This window comes from Pelodiscus sinensis, chromosome 4, assembly GCF_052426305.1.
Source record: "Pelodiscus sinensis isolate ZL-2025 chromosome 4, ASM5242630v1, whole genome shotgun sequence".
In the NCBI taxonomy this organism is placed as follows: domain Eukaryota; kingdom Metazoa; phylum Chordata; order Testudines; family Trionychidae; genus Pelodiscus; species Pelodiscus sinensis.
The window spans coordinates 43948046-43975145 of record NC_143055.1 but is presented as its reverse complement, the minus strand read 5'-3'; the positions used below and the strand labels follow the sequence as shown (position 1 = coordinate 43975145).

General features: G+C 42.4%; 1 protein-coding gene across 7 annotated transcripts in view; it reads right to left on the bottom strand.

Annotated features, from left to right (window-relative positions):
• Nucleotides 1-13245: 13245 nt before the first annotated feature.
• The window catches only part of N4BP2 (NEDD4 binding protein 2), a 77077-nt gene continuing 63222 nt past the window's right edge, over nucleotides 13246-27100 (bottom strand). For all 7 annotated transcript variants that reach the window (XM_089777848.1, XM_025187933.3, XM_025187932.3 and 4 more), the window contains 3 exons: nucleotides 23774-23942; nucleotides 19327-19450; nucleotides 13246-16536 (listed from right to left, as the gene is read on the bottom strand). In XM_089777848.1, coding sequence (XP_089633974.1) covers nucleotides 16491-16536; nucleotides 19327-19450; nucleotides 23774-23942 — 339 coding nt within the window. In that variant the 3' untranslated portion in view covers nucleotides 13246-16490. The remainder of the gene's footprint in view (nucleotides 16537-19326; nucleotides 19451-23773; nucleotides 23943-27100) is intronic.

Genomic DNA, 27100 nt, shown 5'->3' with positions numbered 1-27100 from the left:
TTTTTCTGGAAAAATTTAGCCAAAACAGTTCAGGCATTTCCAAAAATGAGACTAGCGAAAAATACATAGTTTTTCAATGTTAAAAAATTCTTGTAAACTTTTATTTGGAAAGCTCTGGTACCCCCATGCTCAGCAAGGAAGGAGGGGTGGAGTCTTTTTAGCCCATAGATGTTCCTTAATCCCCTCCTGTCCAGTGAGGTATTTATACACCCTGTCATCGGATGATTAAGCTTAAGTCCTACATTAGACCAGGAAGGTTAGTTTAAAGTATGCCATCCAGCTGTGCAAAATGCATAACTGGATTTGGCTTACCTTAAACTGAGCCACCGCAGTGTCTACACTACAGGAGGCCCATGGGAGCACACACTCCCATTTGTTTCCCTTACTACAAATGTAGTGCCCATCTTCAAAAAAGGGAAGACGGATGATCCAGAGAACTATAGGCCGGTCAGTCTTACCTCGGTTCCTGGAAAAATCATGGAAGGGATCCTTAAGGAATCTATATTGAGGCACTTGGATGAGAGGAAAGTGATTAAGAATAGTCAGCATGGATTCACAAAGGGCAAGTCGTGCCTGACCAATCTGATTAGCTTCTATGATGAGGTAACTGGCTCGGTGGACATGGGGAAGTCAGTGGATGTTATATACCTTGACTTTAGCAAGGCTTTTGATACGGTCTCCCACGATATTCTTGCTAGCAAGTTAAGGGATTGTGAATTGGATAAATGGACGGTAAGATGGATAGAAAGATGGCTAGAAGGCCGGGCCCAGCGGGTAGTGATCAATGGCTCGATTGCAGGTTGGCGGTCGGTTTCTAGTGGAGTGCCCCAAGGTTCGGTTCTAGGACTGGTTTTATTCAATATCTTTATTAATGATCTGGATGAGGGGATGGATTGCACCCTCAGCAAGTTTGCGGATGACACTAAGCTGGGGGGAGAGGTAGATACGCTTAAGGGCAGAGATAGGGTACAGAATGACTTAGACAAATTGGAGGACTGGGCTACAAGAAATCTGATGAGGTTCAACAAGGACAAGTGTAGAGTCCTGCACTTGGGACGGAAGAATCCCAAGCATTGTTACAAGCTGGGGACCAACCGGTTAAGTAGTAGTTCTGCAGAAAGGGACCTGGGGGTTACAGTGGACAAGAAGCTAGATATGAGTCAACAGTGTGCCCTTGTAGCCAAGAAGGCTAATGGCATATTAGGTTGCATTAGGAAGAGCATTGCCAGCAGATCCAGAGATGTCATCATTCCCCTTTATTCGGCTTTGGTGAGGCCGCATCTGGAGTATTGTGTCCAGTTCTGGGCCCCCCACTACAAAAAGGATGTGGATGCATTGGAGAAGGTCCAGTGGAGGGCAACCAAAATGATTAGGGGGCTGGAGCATATGACTTACGAGGAGAGGCTGAGGGAGTTGGGTCTGTTTAGTCTGCAGAAGCGAAGAGTGAGGGGGGATTTGATAGCAGCCTTCAACTTCCTCAAGGGAGGTTCCAAAGAGGATGGAGAGAGGCTGTTCTCAGTAGTGACAGATGGCAGAACAAGGAACAATGGTCTCAAGTTGTGGTGGGAGAGGTCCAGGTTGGATATTAGGAAAAACTATTTCACTAGGAGGGTGGTGAAGCACTGGAATGGGTTACCTAGGGAAGTAGTGGAGTCTCCATCCCTAGAGGTGTTTAAGTCTCGGCTTGACAAAGCCCTGGCCAGGTTGATTTAGTTGGAATTGGTCCTGCCTAGAGCAGGGGGTTGGACTTGATGACCTTCTGAGGTCTCTTCCAGTTCTATGATTCCTCACAGAACCGGCGGTGGGCTGCCCTCAGTGTTCAACACTAGACCCGCTAAATCAAATGCTAGAAGATCAACTTCTGGAGGATCAATCTTCTTTGTAGTGTAGACATGCCCTTAGATTTCAAACACCTCAAGAGAGGAACAAGCTCTGAAGAGGAAGGCATGCACTGAACTAGACTGGATTTTCCATTTAGCAACAACAAAGAAAGGGGTTTTGGCATGAAAAGATTACAGTTAAGCTGACTTACAGTCTTTGTGATCAGGATGAATAAACAGGACCTTCTGTCCAAAGGCCTCAAATGTTGCTGAAGGGCTGGAAAGACTTTGGCCTACTAAAGCCTCACAAAATGGATGGTGACTTCTGGTAAGCTTTTAATATGTGCACAGAAACATTTGTTTTCTTCATGTTCTCTCTGTAATGCTTTCACCTTCAGAATAAAACAGTGGTCCCCAACACGGTGCCCTCAGGCGCCATGGCACCTGCCAACTGCTCTGGGCTGGCCCCACCCCGGGCGCATGGTGCATGTGTGGTGACAGTCCCAGGCGCGCTGCACATATGCAGCGCCAGCCCCCGGCGCATGGGGAGCGCCGGTCCTGGGCGTGTGGCGAATTGTCCTCCCCGGCTCCAGGCACGTGTCAAATTGGCTGCCCCACCCCTAGGCGCATGGCTATGGGGGGTGCCGGCCCCGGGTGCGCTGCTATAGGGGGCGTTGGCCCCGGGTGTGCGGCAAATTGGCCTCCTCGCCCCCGGGCGCGCAGCTATGGGGTTGCCGGCTCTGGGCGTGCGGCTATGGGGGGTTGCCGGCCCTGGGCGCGTGGCTCTGGAGGGTGCCAGCCCCAGGCTTGTGGTGAATGGGCAGCCACGCCTGTGGCCACGTGGCGCATGGGGTTGCTGGCCCCAGGTATGTGGCTCATGGGGGTGTGGCGTATGCACGGCCCCGCCACCGGGCGCACGAGTGTCCCCACCCTCTGGCACCCAGCGGGCGAACGGCCCCGCCGGCTGGTGCCCAGCAGCTCCAAATGGTTGGGGACCACTGGAATAAAAGGTACTTGTTCAGAAAGAGCTGAGTGCTAACTTGTAAGTGCTGGTAATACACTGCTCATAGCCCTTGTAGAGAAAACTAAGAACAAGTGCTGAACTTAAAGCAGTCTGGATTACTGAGGATCTTGTCATGTAATGCAGGGAGTTGACCAATCTTGAAATTCCAGTCAGGAGAGAGAAAGACACTGGTCTCTGCCCAAGAGTGATGATGGCTGGGAACCAGAAACTTTATGGAGGTCCTTTTGGGATGATATAGGGGAAATACAGGTGCAGTTACCCTGTGACTGTGAGCACTGTCCATCCTGTGCCCTGAATGAGGTTGGGATGCTGTGGGAGAAAAAGTACAATTATGTAATTCCATTAATTTATAATCCATTCACAGCAGGGGGTCAAATTAAGGTTGCACAGGCAATTTTAGTTGTGGAATTTCCCGAGTGCTTGACACTGCAAAGTTCTTAAAAATTATTCTTTTAATGTAGCTTTTGTGTGTAATTTATATCACAGATAATCTCAGAAAGGTGGGTATCTCCCTACCTTTTGAATCTTCTACAATCTGTTTTCTAATAGGAGACATGGCTGAAAATATAGAATTGTTTCTTTACCCATTTTAAATAATTTCCCTTACTTAATGGTTACTAATAACAGACCAATATCTTCTTGGTTCAAATACTGAGAATTGTTTGTATGTGTTCTGTGCTGTGTAACCAGTCTAATATTTAAACCGTTTGCCTTTGAAGTTTTGTGGACAGAAAAACATGTCATAACTTTCCAGTGGGAATTCCCTTCATGACAATAATGAAGTAGTAGCAGCATGTGCATCTTGGAGGAAGCTATTTTTCATGATCCTTCCACTGTGGTACCCTGAAATTCTATTTCTTACTTCTTTTAAATGGTTTCAATATGGAATTTTGTTCAGCTGTTACATCTACAGTTACTTAACTGTTTAAATATTACCTACTAGTTTAAATATTATTTCCACTGATGTTCTACCATGAAAACAATAAAATCATTGGAAACAAGTTAAATCCCCTTCTTCAAAGATTAAACAGTGTGTGAAAAGGTGTACTGATTCCCACCTATACATACATGTATTACTGTGTGTGTGTGTGTGAGAGAGAGAGAGACTTAGTCTCTGTGTGACTCAGCTTCCCATCTGTAAACACTTAATTTCTGCCACCATTTGTCTGTCTTTTTAAAGCTATTTACAACTCTAAGTAGCCATTCCAGCAATAAGAGTTCACCAGAACACAAAGTCCCATTATCTGTTCCTAAAGGTGCGGGGCTTGGGACAACCCCCTGCCTCCGCCTCAGGCTTTGAACCCTGGCCTGCCTCCTCCCACCCCTGTTCCACCAAGCAACTGCCTAGGGCAGTGGTATCCAACATTTTTACACCCAAGATCACTTTTTAAATGTGAGAACAAGCTAAGATCTACCTCCCCATCTTTCCCTCAAGACCCCACCCCTACCTTGAAGCTCCGCCCTTTCTGTTCTCCTCTCTATCACTTGCTATCCCCAGCCCTTACACACACTCAGGGTACCGCTACACTGCTGCTTTTTTTCTATTCTTCTGTAGGAAGAAGTTTTTCCAACATTTGACCTCTCTAGACTGGGCTAAATGTCAGAAAAAAACCTTCTTTTGGAAGCCCCCTTATTCCTCGTGGAACGAGGAATACAGGGGTTGCTGAAAGAGCATGTTTGCTCTTCAAGCTAAAAAAAAAAAAAAAAAAAAAAAAAAAAGCAGAAGAACAAATGCAACCCTAGACACGGAAGAGTTTTTCCAGGATACCTCTAGAATCCCGGAAAAACTCCTGTAGTCTAGCCGTACCCACACCGGGTGAGTGGGCTCTGGGGTGGGAATGAGGGCTTTGGGTGAGGGAAGGAGTGAGAGGTGCAAGCTCTGGGAGGGAATTTGGATGCAGAAAGATGTGGAGAAGGGGATGCTGGCTCAGGGAGGAGGCTCCAGGCTGGGGAGTGTTGGGCTCCAGTGGGGAGTTGGGGTACTGAGCAAGCCACAGGCTTGTGGCTGTGAGGGTTCAGGAGTTTGGGTTGGATGTGTGAGGGGCTCAGGGCAGGGGGTATGATGAGCTCAGGATACAGATTTGCAGTGTGTGGATGGTGCAGGAGTGTTGTGGCAGAAGACTGAGGATGTGAGGATGCAGGAGTTTGGGGATGTGAGAGGCTCTGGACAGGGGTTCCAGTGTATGATAGGCTTAGATTTGGGGTCAGAGGGCAGTACAGGAGTGTTATGATGCTGCAGTCAGATAGGGGCTTGGCCTCAGTTAGGAGTTTGTTGGCCAGACTTCATTTTTAAATAAAATATTGTCAAACACAAAAGGTTTCAGCATTGTCTTTATTTAGGAGAAGGGCGGAGAACCTGTATTGGGTCAGGGGTCACTGACCCACAGAAAAGTCAGTTGGGGCCACACAAGTGAGATGCAAAAAAATAACTTCTCCAAATCCCCCCCCCAAACCTCACTAATGTGGCCCCAACTGTGCTGGTGGGAGTAGGGGACATGATACTGGGGAAGGGTGCTAGTGAGTGCTGGGGGTGGGTACAAGGTGCTAGTGGGTGCTGAAGCAGGGGACAAGGTGTTGGTGGGGACAGGAAGTCCCCAGCACGCACCCCCTCCTGAGACTCCTACCCCTTCACCCCCCCACGCAGGAAGTCCCCAGCATGCCACAGACCTGGGTTCTGGTACCGTGCCAGCTGTTTGGGGAAGGGGGAGCAGCCAGCACACTTCCTGAAACCCCAGGAGTGGCGCATAGCTGCTGCACTTCCTTCTTCCCTGCAGGAAGCCGGTGCTACCTCCATTGTCACTGGAGGTAGGTAGTGGGACTTCTTGGGGGTGAGCGGATGTGGGGGGGGGGAATGGGGAGGCCTCAAAACACCTCGTGATCAAGTGGTTGAGCCCTCCCGATCGACCAGTCAATCGCGATTGATGGGTTGGTGACCACAGGCCCAGGGGATTAGAAGAGCATCTGGTGCTGGCAGCAGGGGTCGGGCCCACCTGTGTGGGAAGTGGAATGACCCAAACCCAGCTCGCTCTTCTCTGACAGCTCCCAGCCACATCACTCCACTTCCTGCCACTGCCAGCAAGAGAAGGGGTGAGCCCAACCCCTGCTGCCAGCACCAGGGCCCCCACTATTCTCCTGGGCTACTTTCAGCCCCAGGGGGCCCCTCCACAGGGTGGTTGTCCTGAACCGTCATATGGACACAATGGCTCTGCCCCTAGCTACCTGTGCACTGCCCAGCTGGCATGGGCAGTGATTATCATAGGCACAAGGGCTCTGACTTCCTAAACCATATGATGTGTTCCTCCTTATGCTTCCTGCTGTTCACAAGCCCCTGGGGCTGGCAGGCCCATCCTCCCTGCACTGGGGCCACATGCACTTGGCAAGCACTGGGGCTGGCCGGGGGTCAGGTTAGACTGGTTGGTACGGCCTGGGGAGACTGGGGCTGTGCTTCACACAGTGGGGGCTGGGCTCCAGTGGTCTTGGAAGGAACAGGCCTGGGTGGACGGAGAGTGCAGGGGTTCAACTACCACCCATGCCAGCTGGAAAGCAAGTGGGCAACATAAGTGATGGAAGGCCTTACACCACCCTGTAGATCACCTTACAGTGGGCACTTCATCCTACAATTGGACTGGCCAGACTTAAAGCAGCACAAATCTGTCTAAATGTAGGGCAACATCTGGCTTTACATCTTATACAGATTGTTTATTTAAAGCATATATTTACATTTCTATTTCATAACCCAAACAAAACTGACATGTTCCAGCTAATTTAGACTAACCAAAATCTCTCCGTCTCAGTTCCCTACTTTCCTATATCACAGGGGTATAGTGAAAGTAAATACATAAAAGACTGTGAAGCGCTTTGAGATCTACTGTTGAAAAGCACTTTATTGGTGTTGAGTATTATTGTTATATCACATTTGCAATGAACATGTAAATGATCCTGGCCTGTGGTAAAGGTATGGAGGAATTTCTGATTATTTTCTTTAAGATAATTTTCACAGCAGATGGGACTATTATGTAACTACCATGAAGGGTCAACTTTCCATATTCTTAGCTCGCAAATTCTTGGTCTGACAAAGGTGGTTGTACGGCATTTCCCTTTCTCATTACTGGAGGCTGGGGGGAGGAGAGGGGAAGAAAAATGCTAAAAAAGAAAAAAGGAGGAAGTTGACCCTAACCCTTAATTTTGTAGGGAGAAGAGACTGCGTAACTTTGGGGCTTGGCTCAGAGAGGTTTTTTGTGTGTTTTTTTTTGGGGGGGGGAGGAACGGGTGGTAAAGGGTGAAACTTTTTTGTACAGGTAAGATAATGGGGGAGCCTACCAGCTGTTTGTCACAGTTCAAGTACAGATAACTGAGCAGTTTAACTCACCGTTGTATATACTTCAGCAGCAGAGTAAAATGCAGGCTGCTGTTGGTTGCATTAGCAGGTGCTGTGGCTGTTTTGTAGCTTCAGAGCACTGTTTCAGACCCACAAGGCTCTGGCCTGCCCTGCTCACAGGAGTTGGGGTAGCTGAAAGGAAATGGAACCCGCCCTCATCATACTTCCTTTAGGAAAATACCTTCTCTTTGATAGGCTCTCTTGATCAGAACACACGAATGTACAATCCGCTGAACCCAAAATCCTCCAGTCCCCACCCTCCTGCCTTTCCCATCTCCTTCAGTGACTCAAAGTAGAAGAAAACTGCACTACCGCACCCAAGAAAGCCACAACCCTTTTGTAATGGGCAATCTGAACTCCAGACCCTCCTACACATTCAGATACACTAGGCAAGATAGATCATAAGTGGAGAATAACTGTGTAAAATCAGTAAAGAATAATTATTATGACTGTAACAGGCAAAAATAATTAGTCATTCCCATAAAGCAACAGAATGTGTGTACTGCTTCTCACTTTGGAGTGCAAGTTGAGAACTTTAAAAAAATCCTAGTATATTTGTAAAATGTGTACATTAGAGAAATCTCACCACAAACTCTGGCTCTGATAAAGCCCAAAGTCACAGGAACCCCTGATTTAGGGGAACCAGATATGTAAAGACGACATGCAGCTTTTGTTTAGTTTTTCTAGCTTTTTTTCCTTGTGGAAAAGGCTTGTAAACAACAGCTGTATTTGAACTAAGGTACATCTACACCTGGCCCCGAGTTCGAACTAGGGATGCAAATGTAGGCGACCGAAATTGCTAATGAAGCGGGGATTTAAATATCCCGCTGGCACATTACTCCGCTCAACAGCTGTTTCGAAAGTGAAAGTGTGCACGCCAGGATGCGTTAGTTCAAACCAAACCCCTTGGTTTGAACTAATATTACTCCTCATTTTTTGACTTGCATCCCCTCTCCCCGCTCTGGTGTAGACAGTGCTAAGTGCAGACAGAGCTTCCGTTCCTCTCGCCAGGCCTCAGGAGGTAGATTAACTACAGAAATGAGAGAACCCATCCCATCACTATAGAGTCTACTCTGAATCTGTACTGCAGTGCAGCTTCAGCTTGGCCACAATAGTGTTTTAAAAGTACCCATATCCCAAGCAAACTGAGTACTAGGAATAAAAAGAACAAGCAGCTGAACTGCACTAGCAGGAAGTACTGGGCTAGAGGCAAGGAACACAAACATTTTCCCTCCACCACATGGTTGTTTTTGTTATTCAATAGCACCTGGAGGCTTCAGAGACCAATAGGACCCCATCGGGCAGGTGCTGCACAAATGCATAGTAAAAGATTAAAAATACTGAGAGCAGAGAGTATCTGAAATACCAAAAATACAAAGATTGGGAGGAATTATTATCCTCATTTTACAGATGAGGAATTAAGGCACAGAGGGCATCTTGCCTGAGGACATACACACATTTTATGATAGAGTAAGCATGAGACTCATCCAGCTGCCAAAACAAGACCATCATTGTTTCATTTTTGTAAAATGAACCAGTTAAGTTTGAGATGTGTCCAAAAGATTTTACTCATGCTCCCAAATTCTTCAGACCAGTGCTGTGCGTAGAAGTGCAACAAGCGTGGTCCGTGGAACTGTTTCTTGGACCTGTGTAAAAATGCTACGGCTGACTCCATTTGCTTTTAAAATTGTAGGAGAAAGAAGAAAGAAACCACACACCCAAAAGATCATCATGATGCCAAAAGGCTACATTATTCTCCCGATATTAATGTGATGGGGTAATATTGTAAATGTGTTTAACATTTTATAAACTTTTTCTACTATTTTCCTGTGCTCAAAAGCGTGCCAGGCAGCTCAGAGTATAAATTAGCAAACAATCACTGTTCCAAAGGGGTTTGCAATTTAATTTTAGATGCAACACAATGAAAGAGTTAAGAAAATAGCAATGGAAGGTTGAGACGGGGGATCTTTTTCTCTCAATAATAAAACAAGAACAACTTTAAGAAAACAAAAAAAATCCTAAGAGCCGTACCCTTGTGTAATATCAATTGTGACCTCTAGTGGTGGTAAAGACACACTGCTGTTTTGCCAAATTCTTTGTTATATATAAACAGCATTCTACATTTTCTGCAACTTTGAAGCTACAGAATGCGCCTGCTGCGTTACTGGATATCAAAGTTCCCATTCTTCCTGAAAAAACTGCCAAAATGTCCAATCTGCCTTTTAACTTCTACAATTAAATTAATGTTGTCAAGACAAACATCTATAGCATAGAAATATGTGTGGGCTACATACATTGAATTTAATAATAAAAATAAAGAAAAAAATACCGGCCCATTTGTATTTTTCATGTGTAATTCAATAAATCCTATATTTTCAAAGTTGCTCATTTAGGAGGGAGAGTCTGGTTTAAGAGCACAATTTATACCCCAGGAAAACTAGATTAGGTAGAGACAACTAAGATTGCATCACATTTCCAATCTACACAGAAAAAAGCAGGAAAGCATACCACCTTTCCTATTCATGCATGGCCGTGAGTACTTACATTTTAACATTCCCCAAATATTCTGGCATGTAACAAGCTAAACCAGGTCCAAGCACCTGAACTGAGAGCACGAAGCCTGTCTTCCTCCAGTGCTTTCCACTGCTGAGTCTGGGTAATGTGGAGAAAGAAGATTCCAGATCTGATTTTGGAGGAAACAAAAGCCAGATCTGCAAGGGGAAAAAGAGGTTCCAGGAGGAGAAAATTGGGACAAGGACTTTTGAGGGGAGTGACACAGAGTGGAAGATTTGGTGAGGTTGGGAAGATGGGATTGATTGGGCAAGGTGACTGGGATTAGGAGCCAGAGGGCAGGAAGGTAAACAAGGAGTGTTGTGAGTAATGAGAGGGAGTGTGGCTGGGCAAAGTGTGGCAAGGCAGATTATGTAAGAACCGGAACTTTGTTGGGGGAAAATGTGACTGGCTGGGCAGGGAGGCTGAACTGAGAACCTGTGGTGTTGGTGGAAGAAAAAAGATGGGAGGAGACAGATCTGATGAGCCAGCATGTAGGAGAGAACTGGGACTGGAAAAGGAGCCAGAGATGGGGCATCCAGCTTGGTCAAAGAGCTGGGGGAGGGAGATTGGGACCGGGAGCTAGTGGAGATCAGGAATAAGTGAGGGATGACTTTTTTTGAGTTTGCTTTTTTTTAAAAAAAGATGGGAAAATACATCTTCATAATCTACATTAAAATTATAAACGTTGCAAAATCTAGTCCTCCAAAGTTGGGAAATACCAGCAGGAAGGTTGCCCATGCATCCTTAAATGGGCTCCCTCATGTGCCTTCATTATATGACCTTGAATTATATAACCCATTTCCGCCCCATCCCCCCCAACAGGAGGTCTGCCCCATTCTGTGCACAGGACTGATCTGTTCTGAAGGCAATTCAGGGGTGTGCAGTGAAGGAGGCTGTTGTGTGTAAGACCCTCCTTCGTGTGTTGAAACTGGAAGATGTGTAGTGAATGAGGAAGGGGATTTCAGGAAAAGAAAGGAAGGAGTACCTAGTACCCTTAGCCATGGACCAGAATCCCATAGTTACCAAGTCCTCAGCATGGCCTGGAGTGCACCACACCAGCCTCCGCCCAGTCTTCAGAGCTGCCCAGAGCATGCTGTGTGGAGTGCTGGCTGACATGCCCTTTTGAATCACCAGACCCTGTGGCAACGGCACCCTTTGTCCCCCCTCTCTACCTCCCCCTCCCCGGTCAGTTTGACATTCATTACTTTGTGCATCAGAAAATGATACCACTCCATTTCACAGAGGTGTTGTCAAAATAACTTCACTAACACTTGCAAAGCAAGTTACTATAGTAGAAATGTTAAATATCAGTTAATTGAATAGTTGAGTAACCTCATGAATTCTTATGAGTTATGCAACTATTCTATACACCCTGGAATTGGGGTTGGCAGCCAGTATGTTCTCACCCAACTCTTGAGGAGCCCCCTGCCAGGCGGTCATTGGTCTGTGAGAAGAGCAAGTTTAAAAACCAGCTCCCCTCGCTGCTGCCTCTAACACAGAGGCAGCAGTGTCGGGTAGCAGCAGCCCCTATTTGGGGGTAGGGGGTGTTTCTGAGCTCCCAGACCCAACACAAGTCGGATCTGAGATGGGCTGCCTGCCCACCTGGCTCTTAATACACTTTAAATTCAGAGCTGCAGCAGGGGTAGGTTCTGGACCCGGTGCAAGCTACGACTGAGCCAGGCTGCCTGCCCGCTCGGCTCCTAGTACACTTCAAATACAGAAGTGCAGCAGAAGTAGGTCCAGGACCTGGCGCAAGCCAGGACTGAGCTGGGCTGCTGGCCAGCCTACTAAAAATTTACTAGGAGGTGGGGGTGGAAATGCATGTAATCTACAGCATTAACCGATAAGCTTTTGCTTGTTGGTTAACTGATTACACTATTACATCATTTTACTATAGTAACAAAGGACATAGAAAAGCCCATGAGGAAGTTAATAAGAGCAGAGGCAACAAGCTGAACAATAAGAAAACTAAATATTGAGAAGCTGCTCATTTGGTAAGTGCCATTCATCCTGTGCATTGAAAGAGACAGGGATCTTATGGAAAAAAAGCAGTTATGTAACCATGTGATTAACGACTAGTGTCTATTAAAATGCATGCACAGAGTAGGAAGATGAAATAAGGTTTCTCTGGCAACCTTAATATTGGCATTTCCTAACCTCTGAGTTCTTGACTTTGTGATCTAAAAAAAGTTCTTTATGTTGGAGAGATGGCATGCGTGTGCGCATCCTGTACACATAGGTGCACTAGAAGAAAAACTGTACACACAGTAATGAAAAATATCAGCTTTATTCTCATCTTTCAGGCACAGAAAGAGTGATCTTGTGTGTAATTAAGAATGCCAAAGCTGATAGGCTGCCTTGATACCTATTGAAGTCTCCTGATCAATGCAGACTTAGGCTATGTCTAGACTGCAAAGCTTTTCCGGGATACTGGTGGTATTCCGGAAAAACTCTGCTGAGTCTAAGGAATGTGTCCACTTTTTCAGAACAATTTCCGAAAAAACGGATGCGTTCTTTCACCATCCCTGTAATCCTCATTGTACGAGGAAGAAGGGATGTGTCGAAAGAGGAAGCTTTTCCAAAATTTGGCCCCGTGAGGATGGGCCAAATTTCAGAAAAGCCTCTTTCAAAAGAAAAGCAGAAAAAGATACACAATTTGCATATCTTTTTCTGACTTTTCTTTGCAGTGTAGACCTAGTCTTAGAGTCAGGATTTATAAGGTGCCAAATGACCTTCAGTCGACGACAGGTAAAGATGAATCAATAAAACCTCTCAGGGATTACTCAGGCTCTTGATACTCTTCTTTCTCCTCTGGGAAATAAGGAATTATTCTCGTCCTAAATTGCTAGAGCTACGTATGTATAAGGATGAAGCACAGCCTGGCACCTGTTACCTACCAGAGCCATCTTGCCTGTACAGAACAGAATGGCTAAGGCAAGGCCAAAGGAATGATGCTAGCCTTAGCATGTGTACTTCATCCTTGCATTAGCACGCACACTTTGCCACTAGGAGCATCTCCTTGCCCTTTGGTATGAGGAGGGGCTATAAGCATGGTAACTATACTGTTCCTAGCAACCTCTTGGCACAAGGTTGCAGCCTATCTTACCCTGCAGCTGCAGAGGTATATATGTACGTGCATGCGAGAGAGTGAGAGAGAGAGAAATACAGCTCTTTCTACCTCTCTCTTTCTGGTTTATTTGTGTGAAACACAGAAGTATTATTTAGATTCTTTTCAGCTACTGAAAAGACACAAAGAAATACTGAACCAATTACCTGATTTTTCAGAGATGCTGAGCACTTACTTCCCATTCACATCACTGAAAATCAGGCCATGAATCTGTTTCTTTGTATCCCAGAAGATTGTTTCTTTCTAGAAGCAAGACAAGCTTTTTTTCAAAACTCTAAAGTATTTTTTTTTTATTTCAAATGATGAAAAATATCAGGCTTCCAAGGAAAGACTGAAGATGATGTTTGTGGTAAAATTCCTTTATTAAACTAGATTTCATTTGTAAATTCATTCTGACATAAGAAACCCTAAATGTAAATTACAAAACTGTACTCCTGTAAAAAAGAGCATGATAGTTAATAGCAAATATACAACTTTATACAAATAATTTTTTTTCATATTCTAATTTAAAAAATAGAAGTGTATATCCTCTATTATACAGGTCCTAATAACTTTTACAACTGATAGCTGCAATGCTGTACTTTTATTACGTGCACTTTCACAAGATCAGCCATTTATCCTGATCAGAGCTTGCTCATTAGTAGACATAGAATTTTTTTCTTTTCAAAGAAAAATACTCATGCTGCATCAGAACCGTGACAAGTCAAAGTACTCTTCTTTTTCATTGTACTCCATCCTCTTTTCAGTTCTGTGAAGAAGGCTAATTACCATTTTAGATACATGAATTGTAGTTAAAGATACAAGTACCGGTAATGTAAATTTTGAGCACATTTGCAAGGACAGTGGTTTACTACTACAATACTGGGACTATTCTCCTATTCACACAATTTCTGCACATGCTTGATGAACAGATTAGATATCAGTGTGGTTACATTGTACCTCTTCACAGTAAAACTTCATTAGAATACAAGTTCGGTGGGACATGCAATGAATATCACTTATACTTAGTGCATGATTATTAGAATAGTCTCCTTACAAGGTAGTATGGGGCATCTGTAACACTGTAAGAATGAGGACTCCTAAATTAAAGGTTTCCAACTTCTTAATCTCAAAATGTACCACTATGACAGTGTTTCAGATATCCTAATTCTAGAAAAATATTTGAAGTTTAAAGGAAATTGAACCACAAACCATAAAAGAATTAATAAAAAGTATTTTTAAAGTATTTTAAAAACCCTTTTTGCCTTATATTCCCTGGAAATATGAAATAGGACCTTTAAATATTTTAGGAAAAAGTTTTGAACTTTTTTTTTTAATTTAACAAATTGAATGAACTTTAAGAATAAGTATTTTTAAAAGAAAAAAGTCACTTTTTTGGTCCACTAACCTCTATAGTGTCCTGTTAAAAGAAAGATAAAAAGAAACTGGTACATGCCTATTTTCAGGGTTCGACAATCTATTGAATCTACTCACCCATGGCAAGTAGATTTCAGCCTGGCGCCCCGTTTACTGGCAGCGTGTGCATGCGCAATGTAGCTCTTGTGCAAGCACAGTGCAGGGCTGGCGAGCAGCTTTCGCCACGGTTCATCACGCTCTGCCTATTTTAACAGTTTGTTATTTCTGAGTGCTGGTGGTAATACTTTGAGGTTTGAAATTTTCATAGTAAAAATGTCATGGTTTCTTCTTAAAAGGACACCCTAAAGGCTGAAAGTCCCAAAAATTTACCTACTTGAAAATATTTAAAAAACGCAGTTATTTAAAACAGTTCTTCCCATTATAAAATAAATTATTGAGCTCTCAAAAACAAAGGCTATAAAAATGAAAAAAATAATTCAATGTTTCTTCGGGACAACTAGACAAATAACGTAAGATAAAGATTTTTTTTTGTTATATTCACCGCTGCTTTTCTCCTCTTTTTAGTTACCAGTTCAGCAAAGCAGAAAATTTAAGTCTCCCTGCTTTAATGAGTCTTAAGCACATGTTTAAAATGCACTGCTTAATTGGTTCCTGAGGGTTTGATCATACACTACTGAAATCAATGGATGTTTGGAAACTGATTTCCAAGGTAAGGATCTATTTATCTTACGGCATGACAGTACCACCCATTACCATATTCAGGCCCTTAATTCATAGTGCAGTGTGCAGGAGCGTTAAAAGATCTCTGCGCTTAAGGACTTGAAAAGCAGGGTTCTTTTATGTTTTAACATTTTGCCTATAGGAACAGGGCAACAAGTAAAGTAGAGAGACAAAATTTGTGCATAAGTACGCCCAAGCCAAAACACGATTATTAGAGAGTATGCGTACATTGCTGCAGGGAGGCACACTTACTCACAGGGTTAGACAGACTTACACTAGCTCAGCTCAAGCTAGCATTCTAAACATAACAGCACGGAGACTGTGGCACTGGCACAGCTCAGGCTAGCCTCAATGGCACTTACAAATGAGGTGCTGTGTAAGTTGTATTAGTTCTGAACATACAAACTGTGTGTAAGCACAGAGAGTACTGTTCTCAAAATTTGCTGACACGCATGTAAAATACCTCACATTCACCTATTAACATTATTTCCAGTATATAAGTCAATTGTTTTGAAAACAAAGTTTCATAGTAAAGCTCTAAAAAACTATTATATTATAGGAAATTTAATGCCTCTCAATGTTCAAGGCTGTTGATTACAATAAAAAAAGCAAATGTTAAAATGTTCTATTTTGTTCTTAAAATAAACTCTCTGATTGTTTACTTAAAAATATCTTCTGTGGTTAGAGGCATTATAAGCACATTTTTTGAATGCAGAAGAACTGATAATGTCAAAGGAATTCTTCTATTCTGATCTATCCAGTTGAGCAACTATACTACTCTAATCTATTTTTCTGCTAGAAAATGTGCTTGAAATACCTTTAAACATAATATTTTACTACTGGAGAAGTATCAAATTTATTTATTTATTATACACAGATAAAATCCAGGCACATATGATACTCAGGTTATGTTTTTCTCCTTAAAGAATTAAAATTTCATAGCATACTTAAGTTCCCAGTCCCGAGTTCTTATGACACACAACTTCTATTGACTTCAGAGTTGAGTATGAATAAGGACAGCAGACCTGGCCCATATTTTCAAGAAACCACTACTTAAAGATCAAGGTTCAGATTTTCAAAGACAGTCTATGAGTGTTAGGCAGACACCTATCATTGGATTTCAAATTCCCATCGGCATTGAGAATACCTTGCTCCCTTCGGCTCCTTTGAACATCTTAACTCAAAATTTTATAACACCCAATAACTATTTTTAAATGTTAACTTGTACTGTGTATATTTTAAAGTTACAAAGTCCACAAGTATTAAAATGTATTGGGCCAGAGATAACCTCAGGCCTGTCTGCACTGAGAAGGAAGTAGTGTTTGAAAATGGGACAAAAAATATACACACCTCACTCTCACCATTTTCCTGGAAACATGCTGACAAAACTAACCGCTTATAAATTTAAATGAAAAACATTTCTAATAAAATACTGTTTTTAAAATACATTACGTTGTAATTACTGACACTGTTTAAAGTTTCTAGTTTCACACTCCCCTTCATCATATCCTTTTACTTCAGCATGACTTTCAAGCAGCCTAGTTTTATTTCTGTGAACCTGTAAAACAAGAGAAAGTTAACATGCAACATTCATATTATGCCCACATATACTTCCAAACCCCAATCAAACTATAGTAAGTTAATAAAATTGACATTCACAAATAGCCTAGTAAGATTTCCAAAGTGAAGACATCAAGACATCCTCCAAATGTGCTAACATGGAAGGATTTACATGGGATGGTTTTGGTGTAGTCAGAGAGCTGTGAACAGAAGGCTTTGGCAAATGGAATGGGGGAGGCGGGCAGAATGCCCAATTCTCCTCTTTGTATTTGTTATGCTTTTATCTTTTTCATTCTCTCCTATTCTTCAGAAGAAAAGCAAATATGGTAGTGATCTTCAGAAAGAGAAGAGGATTTGAATAATTGCCATCCTATAAATCTAACTTCAATGAAAAAGAAAACAAAATCATAGAATATTAATAGGATTTTCAAAAGTGCTCTGTGTTGACCAAACTCAGCAGCATGAATTTATAAAGTACAAATTTTGACAGAAACCTGGATTGATTTTAGATCTCATATTTATCAGAGAGGTATCAGTGCAGAGCTAATATTAAACTGACTGTACTTCATTTTTTTTAAACAGATCATCATTACTAAAAGTGTATAATAAACTTTACAGATCATATTGAATTGGAAGGACTAGTTGGAGCAAAGAAATAAAAAGGGATCAAAGAGATTAGAAATTAGGTCATAAAATAAAAATAAGATTAATTTTAGTAAAATGTAAGGTAGTACACCTAATGAAAGATAAGAAACAGATTTTCATTGAAATGGAAAAACTTGGAAAGAAGTAATAAGAGGAGAGATTATGGAGTGATAATAAAAGATGAATCAGACATGCACTTCTTGTATGATATAACAACAAAACAGGCTAATACAATTCTGGGGCAGGATATGTAGACGCATCACTTCACAGAGCAAGGAACAATGGTCATTTTTTTGGATAGCTATGATGGGATTGTACCTTGAATATTGCACTGGTATGAGCACCCCCACATAACTAGAAACAGAATAACAAATTGGAGTGAGTTCAGAGGTGTGGAGGGATTGCTTAACAAGGAATATATATCTGAAGATATAAACAGAAAGGAGAGGAATTATTAATAGCTCAATGATATAAAGAAAGTAGGTTTCATGGAATGAAATTAAGAAGTGAAAATTGTAGGCTGAATATCAAGGGAAAAAACTGCTCATGGAATGCAGAATTATTTGAAATAATGCGTGCTTATCGCTTGGGACACGTACAACTAGTCTTGTCTACACTGTGCAATCCCAAAGCTTCTACTGATTATCTGGCACTGATGTAACTCTCCACTGGGAGCTACAAATAGTTGGAACATTAGAGGATAGGTGCAGGCTTTTACCACCTTGCATACAGATTACAAAGTTTAAAAAAAGATGGTAAAAATCCTGCATTTTCTCAACATATTTCTGTTACCTCAATACAGGTATCTCTAATGACTGGTGAAAGAACTAAAAAGAGTATAATGGGGAATAATACAGCACTGTCAATTTGTTGTCTGGTTTAATAAGTATTTTCCTATATCTTATTTTTTCTGATTCAATGTTAGTTTAAGAGTATTCTGAGGGGAAATGTACAAATTTTAGAAGAATGGGTAAGCATATGAAATTTTGGTATGCCTGCATAATCAAATCTTCATTTTTATAAGTTTCTAAGTATTTTCTTCCTCTCACATTCTAGTCACGCTAATTGAAAATGGGTAATTGTGATAAACTGGGAAATACCTGCATTTTTTACGAATGCGAGCAGGCCTCTGTGTGGTTGATTATTATGAGTTACTTGTTAACAGTATCAAAGATAATGGTATCAAATATAAAACAACCCGAGAAACACACTTTCAAAACAGTCAAGATAACAAAAGGTGAGCCATTAATAGAGAAGACACTAATAGTCTGGCTCCATCCAGGCTACAAAGGTTTACTCTTCAGGAGCCTAAGCTTTAGATCAAAGGGAATCTTAAAACCTCAAGACCCTAGAAAAAAGGAGGAAGGGTTGGGTGATCTGAAAGAGGGTCTCAAAGTGTGACAGTGAAAAACTGACATTTGGGCAAACTCATACAGAGAGAGGCTGGTAAAAAACTCCAGAAGTGCAATCTATTTCTCCTAAATCAGAGAGAGAATCAACTTGGCTGAGGGGAAAACTTAAAATGGCAAAAAACCCACACGTGGAGGCCTTGTTATTTTTGCCCTTTGCTCTAGATGCTTTATATTGTTTAGAAACGAATACATAATGCTTTGTTTTGAAAATGCTGGTTCAGTAATACAGCTTATGTTTGCGTTTGCAGTAACAGGCTCCAAAAGGGATACCTGTCTAGGTGCCAAAAATGAGCTGGACTTTTGTCAGTAACTCAGTTGGGTCCAGTCCTGCAGCCCAACCCCTGAGTGGATGGACTGTGGGGCTCACCCCAGTGTGAGGTGCAGAAATTCAGGCTTGTCACTTCCAGGATGCACTTGGGAGGGACTAAAAGGGGCCTTTAGCATAATTCGTCTCAGTAACCTCAACAGTAACTCAATTGTGCACTCAGAAAAACCCTTATCTAATGTTTCTATCTATCTGCCATGGTAAACACGGACAGAAGAAAACCCTATCAAACATCCCTTATGGGACAGTTTTGTGCCATGAAATTATATTTCCACTGGAATTGTTTGGGGGGTTGATCTGCCTTCATTATTTTCATACTTAAACGTATAGGATTCTAATACATATTTCAATGTTTAAAGTTAGCAGAATATAGGTTCAAATATCAGTAACCGAAATCTAAGCTCACCTGAAGTTGTGGCTTGTGAGGTATTTAATGGCTGCTGGTTTGATGCGAGCAACTCCTCCCTGGCTATGGTTTCCTCTTCCCGTGATCACACACAGATATGGTTTACCACCAGTCTGCCTGTACTCTGTTACCGGAGGAATTATAACGGTTAACATGTTCTCTCTGCACAGACTCAACATTTAACAGAACATTTTTATCCATACATTTGATAATTTTCACCACAGTGATTTAGAATTCTGCTTTCCTACATTAGCTTTACTGTTATGAATGAAACACTACCATTCATTTTTCCTCTGGCATAAAAAGTAAATTACATTTGCCATTACAGTTTAAGAAATATGTCTGAATGAACTGTTCAAATCTGGACTAGATCTAGAAACCTATGCATTATGCTCTGTCATAGAAACCTAATAATTTTATCACAACATATTCAAGTCAAGCCTGTATTTGGAAGTTACATCCAGTTAGAACGTTAGATAGTTAAGAGAACACAATAATAAAACAGACCTTTTTTTCAAAAGGCCTTTTAGTGCACAACATGTTTACAAAAATAAACTCATTGTGAACATGAAACAAAATTTTTAATTCTAAACTGAGTCAGTTTTCCACCAGGAAATTTTTTTAAACTGAAATAATTTTCATAAGATACACAAAGATGGGAGGAGGACTAAAATATACAAGAGCCTGTACATTCATTTTTAAGCCCTGAAACAAAGTCACATTAGCAAAATAGTAACTTTGGAAATACCAGAGCAGCTTCTTGGGAATATCCTAATAATCAATATACTGTTTAAATACATCAGCATGGGCTCTATTAAGGCTTTTCTCTAGGTCTTTGCTAGTAGTCACGAATGTTCTGCCTCTAGAAAAGGATGCAGTCATCTACTATCACTGGTTCTAACCTTGAATGGAGGGTATGGGGGAGGGGAAGAATTAAATTAATCTGGATTATATAACTAAGTAATTGGGGTTTCTAAGATTGCTCTCGCTCTCTCTCATGAAGGGAGAACTTCCAGTTGGGCATTTTGTGTAGGATAATCTTGCTCTCTCCTTTATCTACCTTTATATATATATATATATATATATATACACACACACACACACACACACAGAGTATCTATGATCTTTGATAACAGATAAATAAATATTTCAGAGTCAGAAGACTACTGAGCAAGGACAACTCTGCCAGTGCTCCAGAACTCCTGACAATAAGTATTGCATTGTGGAAAATTACAACTTTATGGGCTTATGGGAAAATATACAATACTTTAGTAATCAGAAATTACAGTTTATAGTATAGGAGTCCATTTAATGACTAGCATGGATCATCTAACTTTGAGTTAATTAGTTCTGGCACCCACACTGCAACTGAGTGGCCCCATTTAACAACTTAATTTCCCCTGTGTTAGGAAACTTACTTTTAAAGAGAGCATTTAGAACTGTTTTCTGTTCACATGATTGTGCCTTACATGGAACATTTCTTATCAAACATTCTAGATGTGTTTAATTTGTAAAGTTACTATTTTCTGTACAGGCAGTCCCCGGGTTACATGGATCCGACTTACATCAGATCCCTACTTACAAACAGGGTGAGGCAACCCCGCACTAGCTGCTTCCCCCCAGCAGACCAGGGAGACACAAAGCTAGCACCCCTCCCAGCAGACCAGGGAGACGTGCAGCGGCTTTTCTCAGCAGACACCTCAGCTTGAGAATAAAGGACTGAGGGAAGTGAGGTGTGGGAGAATAAAACTGAGCTCTGGAGAAATGTTTGGCTAGAGTTTCCCCTACAATATGTACCAGTTCCGACTTACATACAAATTCAACTTAAGGACAAACCTACAGTCCCTATCTTGTACGTAACCCGGGGACTGCCTGTATTTATTTTAATGACCGATTTTTTATCTAAGAAAAGAACATTCCTTCAATACTTGAATGCTTCCCTGGGAGGACAATTAAGAACCCCTTAGAACATAATATAACATAAGACCGGCCGTACTTGGTCAGACCAAAGGTCCATCTAGCCCACTAGCCTGTCTGCTGACAGTGGCCAGCGCCAACAGCCCCGAAGGGGGTGGATCGAAGACAATGATCAAGCAATTTGTCTCGTGCCATCAGTCTCCAGCCTCTGACAGACAGAGGCCAGGAACACCATTCCTACCCCCTGGCTAATAGCCTTTTATGGACCTAACCTCCATGAATTTCTCGCTTCTCTTTAAACTCTGTTATAGTTCTAGCCTTCACAGCCTCCTCTGGCAAGAAGTTCCACAGGTTGACTATGCGCTGTGTGAAGAAGAACTTTCTTTTATTAGTTTTAAACCTGCTACCCATTAATTTCACTTGGTGTCGTCTAGTCCTTATATTATGGGAACAAATGAATAACTTTTTTTATTTGCCCTTCTCACACCACTCATGATTTTATATACCTCTATCATATCCCCCCTCAGTCTCCTCTTTTCCAAACTGAAAAGTCCCAGTCACTTTAGCCTCTCTTCATATGGACCTGTTCCAAACCCCTAATCATTTTGGTTGCCCTTTTCTGAACCCTTTCCAAGGCCAAAATATCTTTTTTGAGGTGAGGAGACCACATCTGTACACAGTACTCAAGATGTGGGCGTACCATAGTTTTATACAGGGTCAGTAAGATATTCTGTCTTATTTTCTATCCCTTTTCTTAATAATTCCTAACATTCTATTTGCCTTTTTGACCACTGCTGCACACTGTGTGGACATTTTCAGAGAACTATCCACGATAACTCCAAGATCTCTTTCCTGATTTGTCATAGCCAAATAAGCCCCCATCATACTATAGGTATAGTTGGGGTTATTTTTTCCAACGTGCATTACTTTACACTTATCCACATTAAATTCCATTTGCCATTTTGTTGCCCAATCACTTTTTTAGGTCTCTATGTTTTTTAATTTGTGGTATACATTTAAGTTGGGCCTTTATTATGGTGTCTCTAAAAAAATGTCCATGCAGCTTGCAGGGATTTGGCTCTCGTCACTGTGCTTTTTAATTTCTGTTTAACTAACCTTCTCATTTTTGTGTAATTCCCTTTTTTGAAATTAAATGCCAGATTGCTGGACTGCTGAGGTGTTCTTCCCACCACAGGAATGTTAAATGTTATTATATTATGGTCACTATTCCCAAGTGATCCTGCAACGGTTATCTCCTGGATCTGATCCTGCGCTCCACTTAGGACTAAATCGAGAATTGCCTCTTCCCTTGTGGGTTCCTGTACCAGCTGCTCCAAGAAGCAGTCATTTAAGCCATGGAGAAATTTTATCTCTGCATCTCTTCCTGTGGTGACATGTACCCAGTCAATATGGGGATAACTGAAATCCCCCATTATTATAGTTTTTTATTTTGCATAGAATGACATTAGGAAAGTTACAATGCTCATTGAACTTGAGAGAATCCAATATGCCAGTGACAATTTTATTCTAAAGGCCATTGAAAGATAATTTAAAAATATGGATACTTGTATAAACCTTGTGTTAAGACATTGTTGGATTATGGAACTATGACACTTTTTCTTAAGATAAAAACCAAAACCAAAACACTGAAAGAGAGGAGAGCGAAAAGATTATACGCAAAGGGAAGGACAGGAATGTGATTAACTTCAATGGAAAATGTCAGGAAAAAAAATCAATAAAGAACAAATTAACTGATCTCCTTGATAAAGGAGGAAAAGAAAAGAAAAACTAAGAATAAACTGTACAGATTGGGGCTGGGACTAGGGTCCCTATAGCATAGCTGAGCCCATGGCAGCTCTAGTAGTGGGACTGTGGTTGCAGCAGCAGCTGTGATAGCAGGGCTGGGGCCAAGGATGTAGCAGCTGGGTAGCGGAGGCAGGCCAGGGATGCGGTGGCCATGGCAGCTCCTGTAGCAGGCTCAGGGCCAGAAATGTAGCAGCTGTGGCAGCCCAGTGGGGAGAAGGAGGGGGATGGGAGTGGCTAGGGCTAGCCCCGATAGTGACAGTCCAGGCTACCAGGGCTGCAGCAGCATGACAGCCATGTGGGGGTGGTGGTTAGGGCTGGCAGCAGGGCAAGTAGGTGGGTTGGGGGTCGGGAGCAAGGGACCTCCCCTGGTCTGGCAAATTTTCTCGTTGGGATAGGTCAGGTCCCAATGGTTCCAGACCAGAGAGGACCAAACTATAGTGAAAAAGAGAAGGAGAAAATAGAGAAATACAGGTGGGAAAGAGAAAAAGAGAACAAGGCAAACACATTTTACTTGCATTTCCATGACACAACATACCACTGTTCACAGTGGATAATTTTTAAGATACAATAAAACCATGTTATTTTCAGGTATTGCTAAGTTGCCTTCTTATTAATATTCATCCACTTTTATTTTCCTGCATATAAAATATATTCTTTCTTTTTGGCCTCCTGAGCATAGTGTCAATGAGATAATTGTTTGCATGGATTATTAGTTTATTCCTACCTTGGCTTTTCTTCTGTAGTACTCTGGACAAGTGATTAATGGCTTCATCTACATGAAGACCATGTAGATCCAAAACATTCTCAGGCAGCAGGGATGCATTTACTTTCTCAAAGATTTGCACAGCAGCATTATGATTTGCTTCTTTCATCTTCTGCTCATGAAGACGACCCTTTATTCATAAAACACATCAACAGTGAAATTCTAAAACTTAATCTAAGCTCCATACTGGATTCAAGATGACAGCACAAGCAGGGTGCTTTTAAACTTCATTGCATCAAACTGTGAACTATAATCCCAACTGAAATTCTGGAAGTGTCTCAGTAAAACCTACTCAGAGGTAGTCATGTGGTGATGTAATCAAACTTGCTCACGAGACACTGGTCAAAGCTTGTACAGAGAACACATCAGAATGCAAGACATAAGAAAACAAAGGAAAGCCAGAGAAAAAGTAGTAAACAGTATAAAATGCCTACATGAACAGAAACATAAATCCCTTTCAGTGTTGAATTTTAACTTGTTAGTTAATATTCTATTCTCACAACGGTACAGATTGGACCTCTGGTCTGGCACCCTCAGAGAGGGAATTTGCAGGACAGGGGAGATCCCCTGCAACTGGACTCCCAGCCTACTGCCCCTCCCCACTGATGGCCCCAAGCACCACCACACCTTGCTGGGCTGCTGCTTCCCTCATTCCATTGTCGGGGCTACCACGTCCCCGGCTCCACTACCAGGGCTGCTGCGACTCTTACCCCAGCCCTGGCCTTGCAGCTCGGGCTGCTGCAGCTCTGGCTGTGCTATCAGGGCTCCACTTCCAGGACTTTGGTCCCGATCCCAGCACTGGCCCTGCTGTCACCAGTCCCGCTGGGCTCCCAGCTCAGCAGGTCTCCCAGCAGCCAGCCCTCTTGCTGCTGGGCTCCCAGCAAGGATTCTCTAGTCCAGGAACATCAAGACCATGGATGTTGCCAGACAAGAGGGTCCCTCCCGGCTTTGGGATGTCCAACCTGTATTGTCCTTTTTGAAAGTGTTAGATGAACATTTATTAAATCAGAAGTTTTAAATAATTGGCCCTTAGGCCACAATTAGCTGCTCAAATACTTTAAATCTAGGTTGAGTCTACAGACTGTATTCATTTAGATCAGCCTAGTCATACAGTTGGAAACTTTTCCTCCATATATGCCAAATCTCTTAGTTTATATCATGGAAAACTTTCATAATGAAAGCAGTACGTCTATCAGGGTATTCCTCAGGGAATTCTGCACCAAAAAATTAAAAATTCTGCAACATTCTGCATATTTTGTCAAAATAATGCAATATAATCATGCTAGTTTCAGTTATTCTGGGAATTTCTTTAAACAATACCATAGATCAGTGGTCTCCAACCTTTTTACACCCAAGATCACTTTTTAAGTCTCAGAACAGGAGAAGATCTACCGCCCTGCCCCTTCCTTGAAGCCCCGCCCTCTCTATTCTCCTGTCCATCACTTGCTATCCCCAGCCCTTATACACTCTACTAAACAGTTTATTTTTAAATTCTGCAATACATAAAATTAAAAACATATGTTTATAGTTATGAAATAAATGGTCTGTTTTTAATTCATGCTATTTAAATGTCAAATGAAGCATTTACAATTATACATTTTGTTCTCTGCTATTTTGTAAATCTAAAATCAAGTATTGATAATTATATATTGTTTCTTCCAATAACAAAGTCTCAGTGTGACACCTGTGACTGAACAGTATCTGCCAGTGTCTTGAAGTCTGGGTTGTAGTCTGAGATTGCTAGTCGTATACAGTCCATCAGATGGGCATCTGTGATCCTGCGCTCAGCCTGGGAAGCTTGCTCCAGCACAGCTGGAGCTAAGGCAGCCTCCCTGGGCTGAGTGCAGGGCAGCCGGGCTGGAGGGAAGAGAAGTGGCTGCCCGGCCAGCTGGCCATGGTGCTCAGGTAGGGTGCACCAAGCTCCACGTGGGCAGGCGCAGAGGAGAAGCTGCCGATCAGCTGGAGCGCGGGGCAGCCTCTTTCAGCTGAAAGCCACAGTCAGCTGGCTAGGGTGTTTCAGCCCTCCCGACCTCCCAGCTCCCATCATTCCTCGCAGCTACTCACCTGTGCTGTTGCGCGGTGAGTAGCTGCTCCTCAAATGAGGAAATCTAATGTAAATGTACTGCACAGGCGCGCAGTTCAGAGAGGGCTCAAGAGCTACTCTTAGAGCCCCTGAAATCTACTGGTAGATCATGATCTACTGGTTGGTGACCATGGCCATAGATGGAGAAGGGAATGGGGAGCATGGGAGGGAACAGACACAGGGTGGGCCAAAAATGTAGATCAGTTCTAATCACTAAAGCACCATAAACATTTACATGGCCATACTGTCTTTGACAGTAAGACTCCTTTACACCACTCAGGCAACATAAAGGGCCCTTAACATTTTTACACCTGTTTTATATTCTCTTAAGAACAATGGGAACAATTCACTAAGCAGGCAGTCTGCTCTGCCTGAGGGGACAGAGGATGCCCTACACCTACCTCCTCAGAACCCCCAAAGTCTTGTCTCTCCATGCTGAACATTACACAATAGTAAGCAAGTGGGACAGAGTGTGTCTGTCTCTCACAGGCACACCTGCACAGTGCCGCCCCCCCCCCCCCCCCGACGTGGTAATTAATGTCTCTATCAACTGCTCTGGGTGCCCAAACCAAAAAAAGGCGCATGACCACTCTTGTGGCTTGCCTTTGATTCCCCATTAGAAGTCATTTTTCTGCAAGGAAACAAAGAAACCTGCATGAGCCATGAATTCTATACACATGCAGTAGCGCAGAATTCCCCCAAGAGTGTTCAGAGGGCAGTGCAGCCTGCTAAGAAGAACAGGGTTAAGAAAAAGCACAAGCACTGAAACTGTCAACACAAGTGTAAGCAGCTTAACAGAAATAATCTTTTTTTAAAAAATCAGCAACATGTTTAAATAAAAAAGATCAGCAGAGGGGATATTAAATTGTAGACCGTGGTATACTCTTACAACCATGTATTTACCTGTGCAGTGATTACTGCAAGGACTAGCCTGAGTTATATGCTTATCAAGAACCAGAAATCTGGAACAAATACCAAACTAACAGCCCAGTCTCATTGACCAGGGGTGACCTTTTTGGGGTCAGCAGAAACAGGCTTACAGGAAAAAAAAAAAAAAAAAAATCAGTCAGGGGCCACACACACACGTGAAAAACCAACCTCCCCCCCCCCCAAAAAAACCCCATCACTTCACTGACCTGGCCCCCAAGTGAAAAGGAGGGGAAAATACTCTACAGATGTGACCCCCCCCCCCCCGAGAAGCAGGG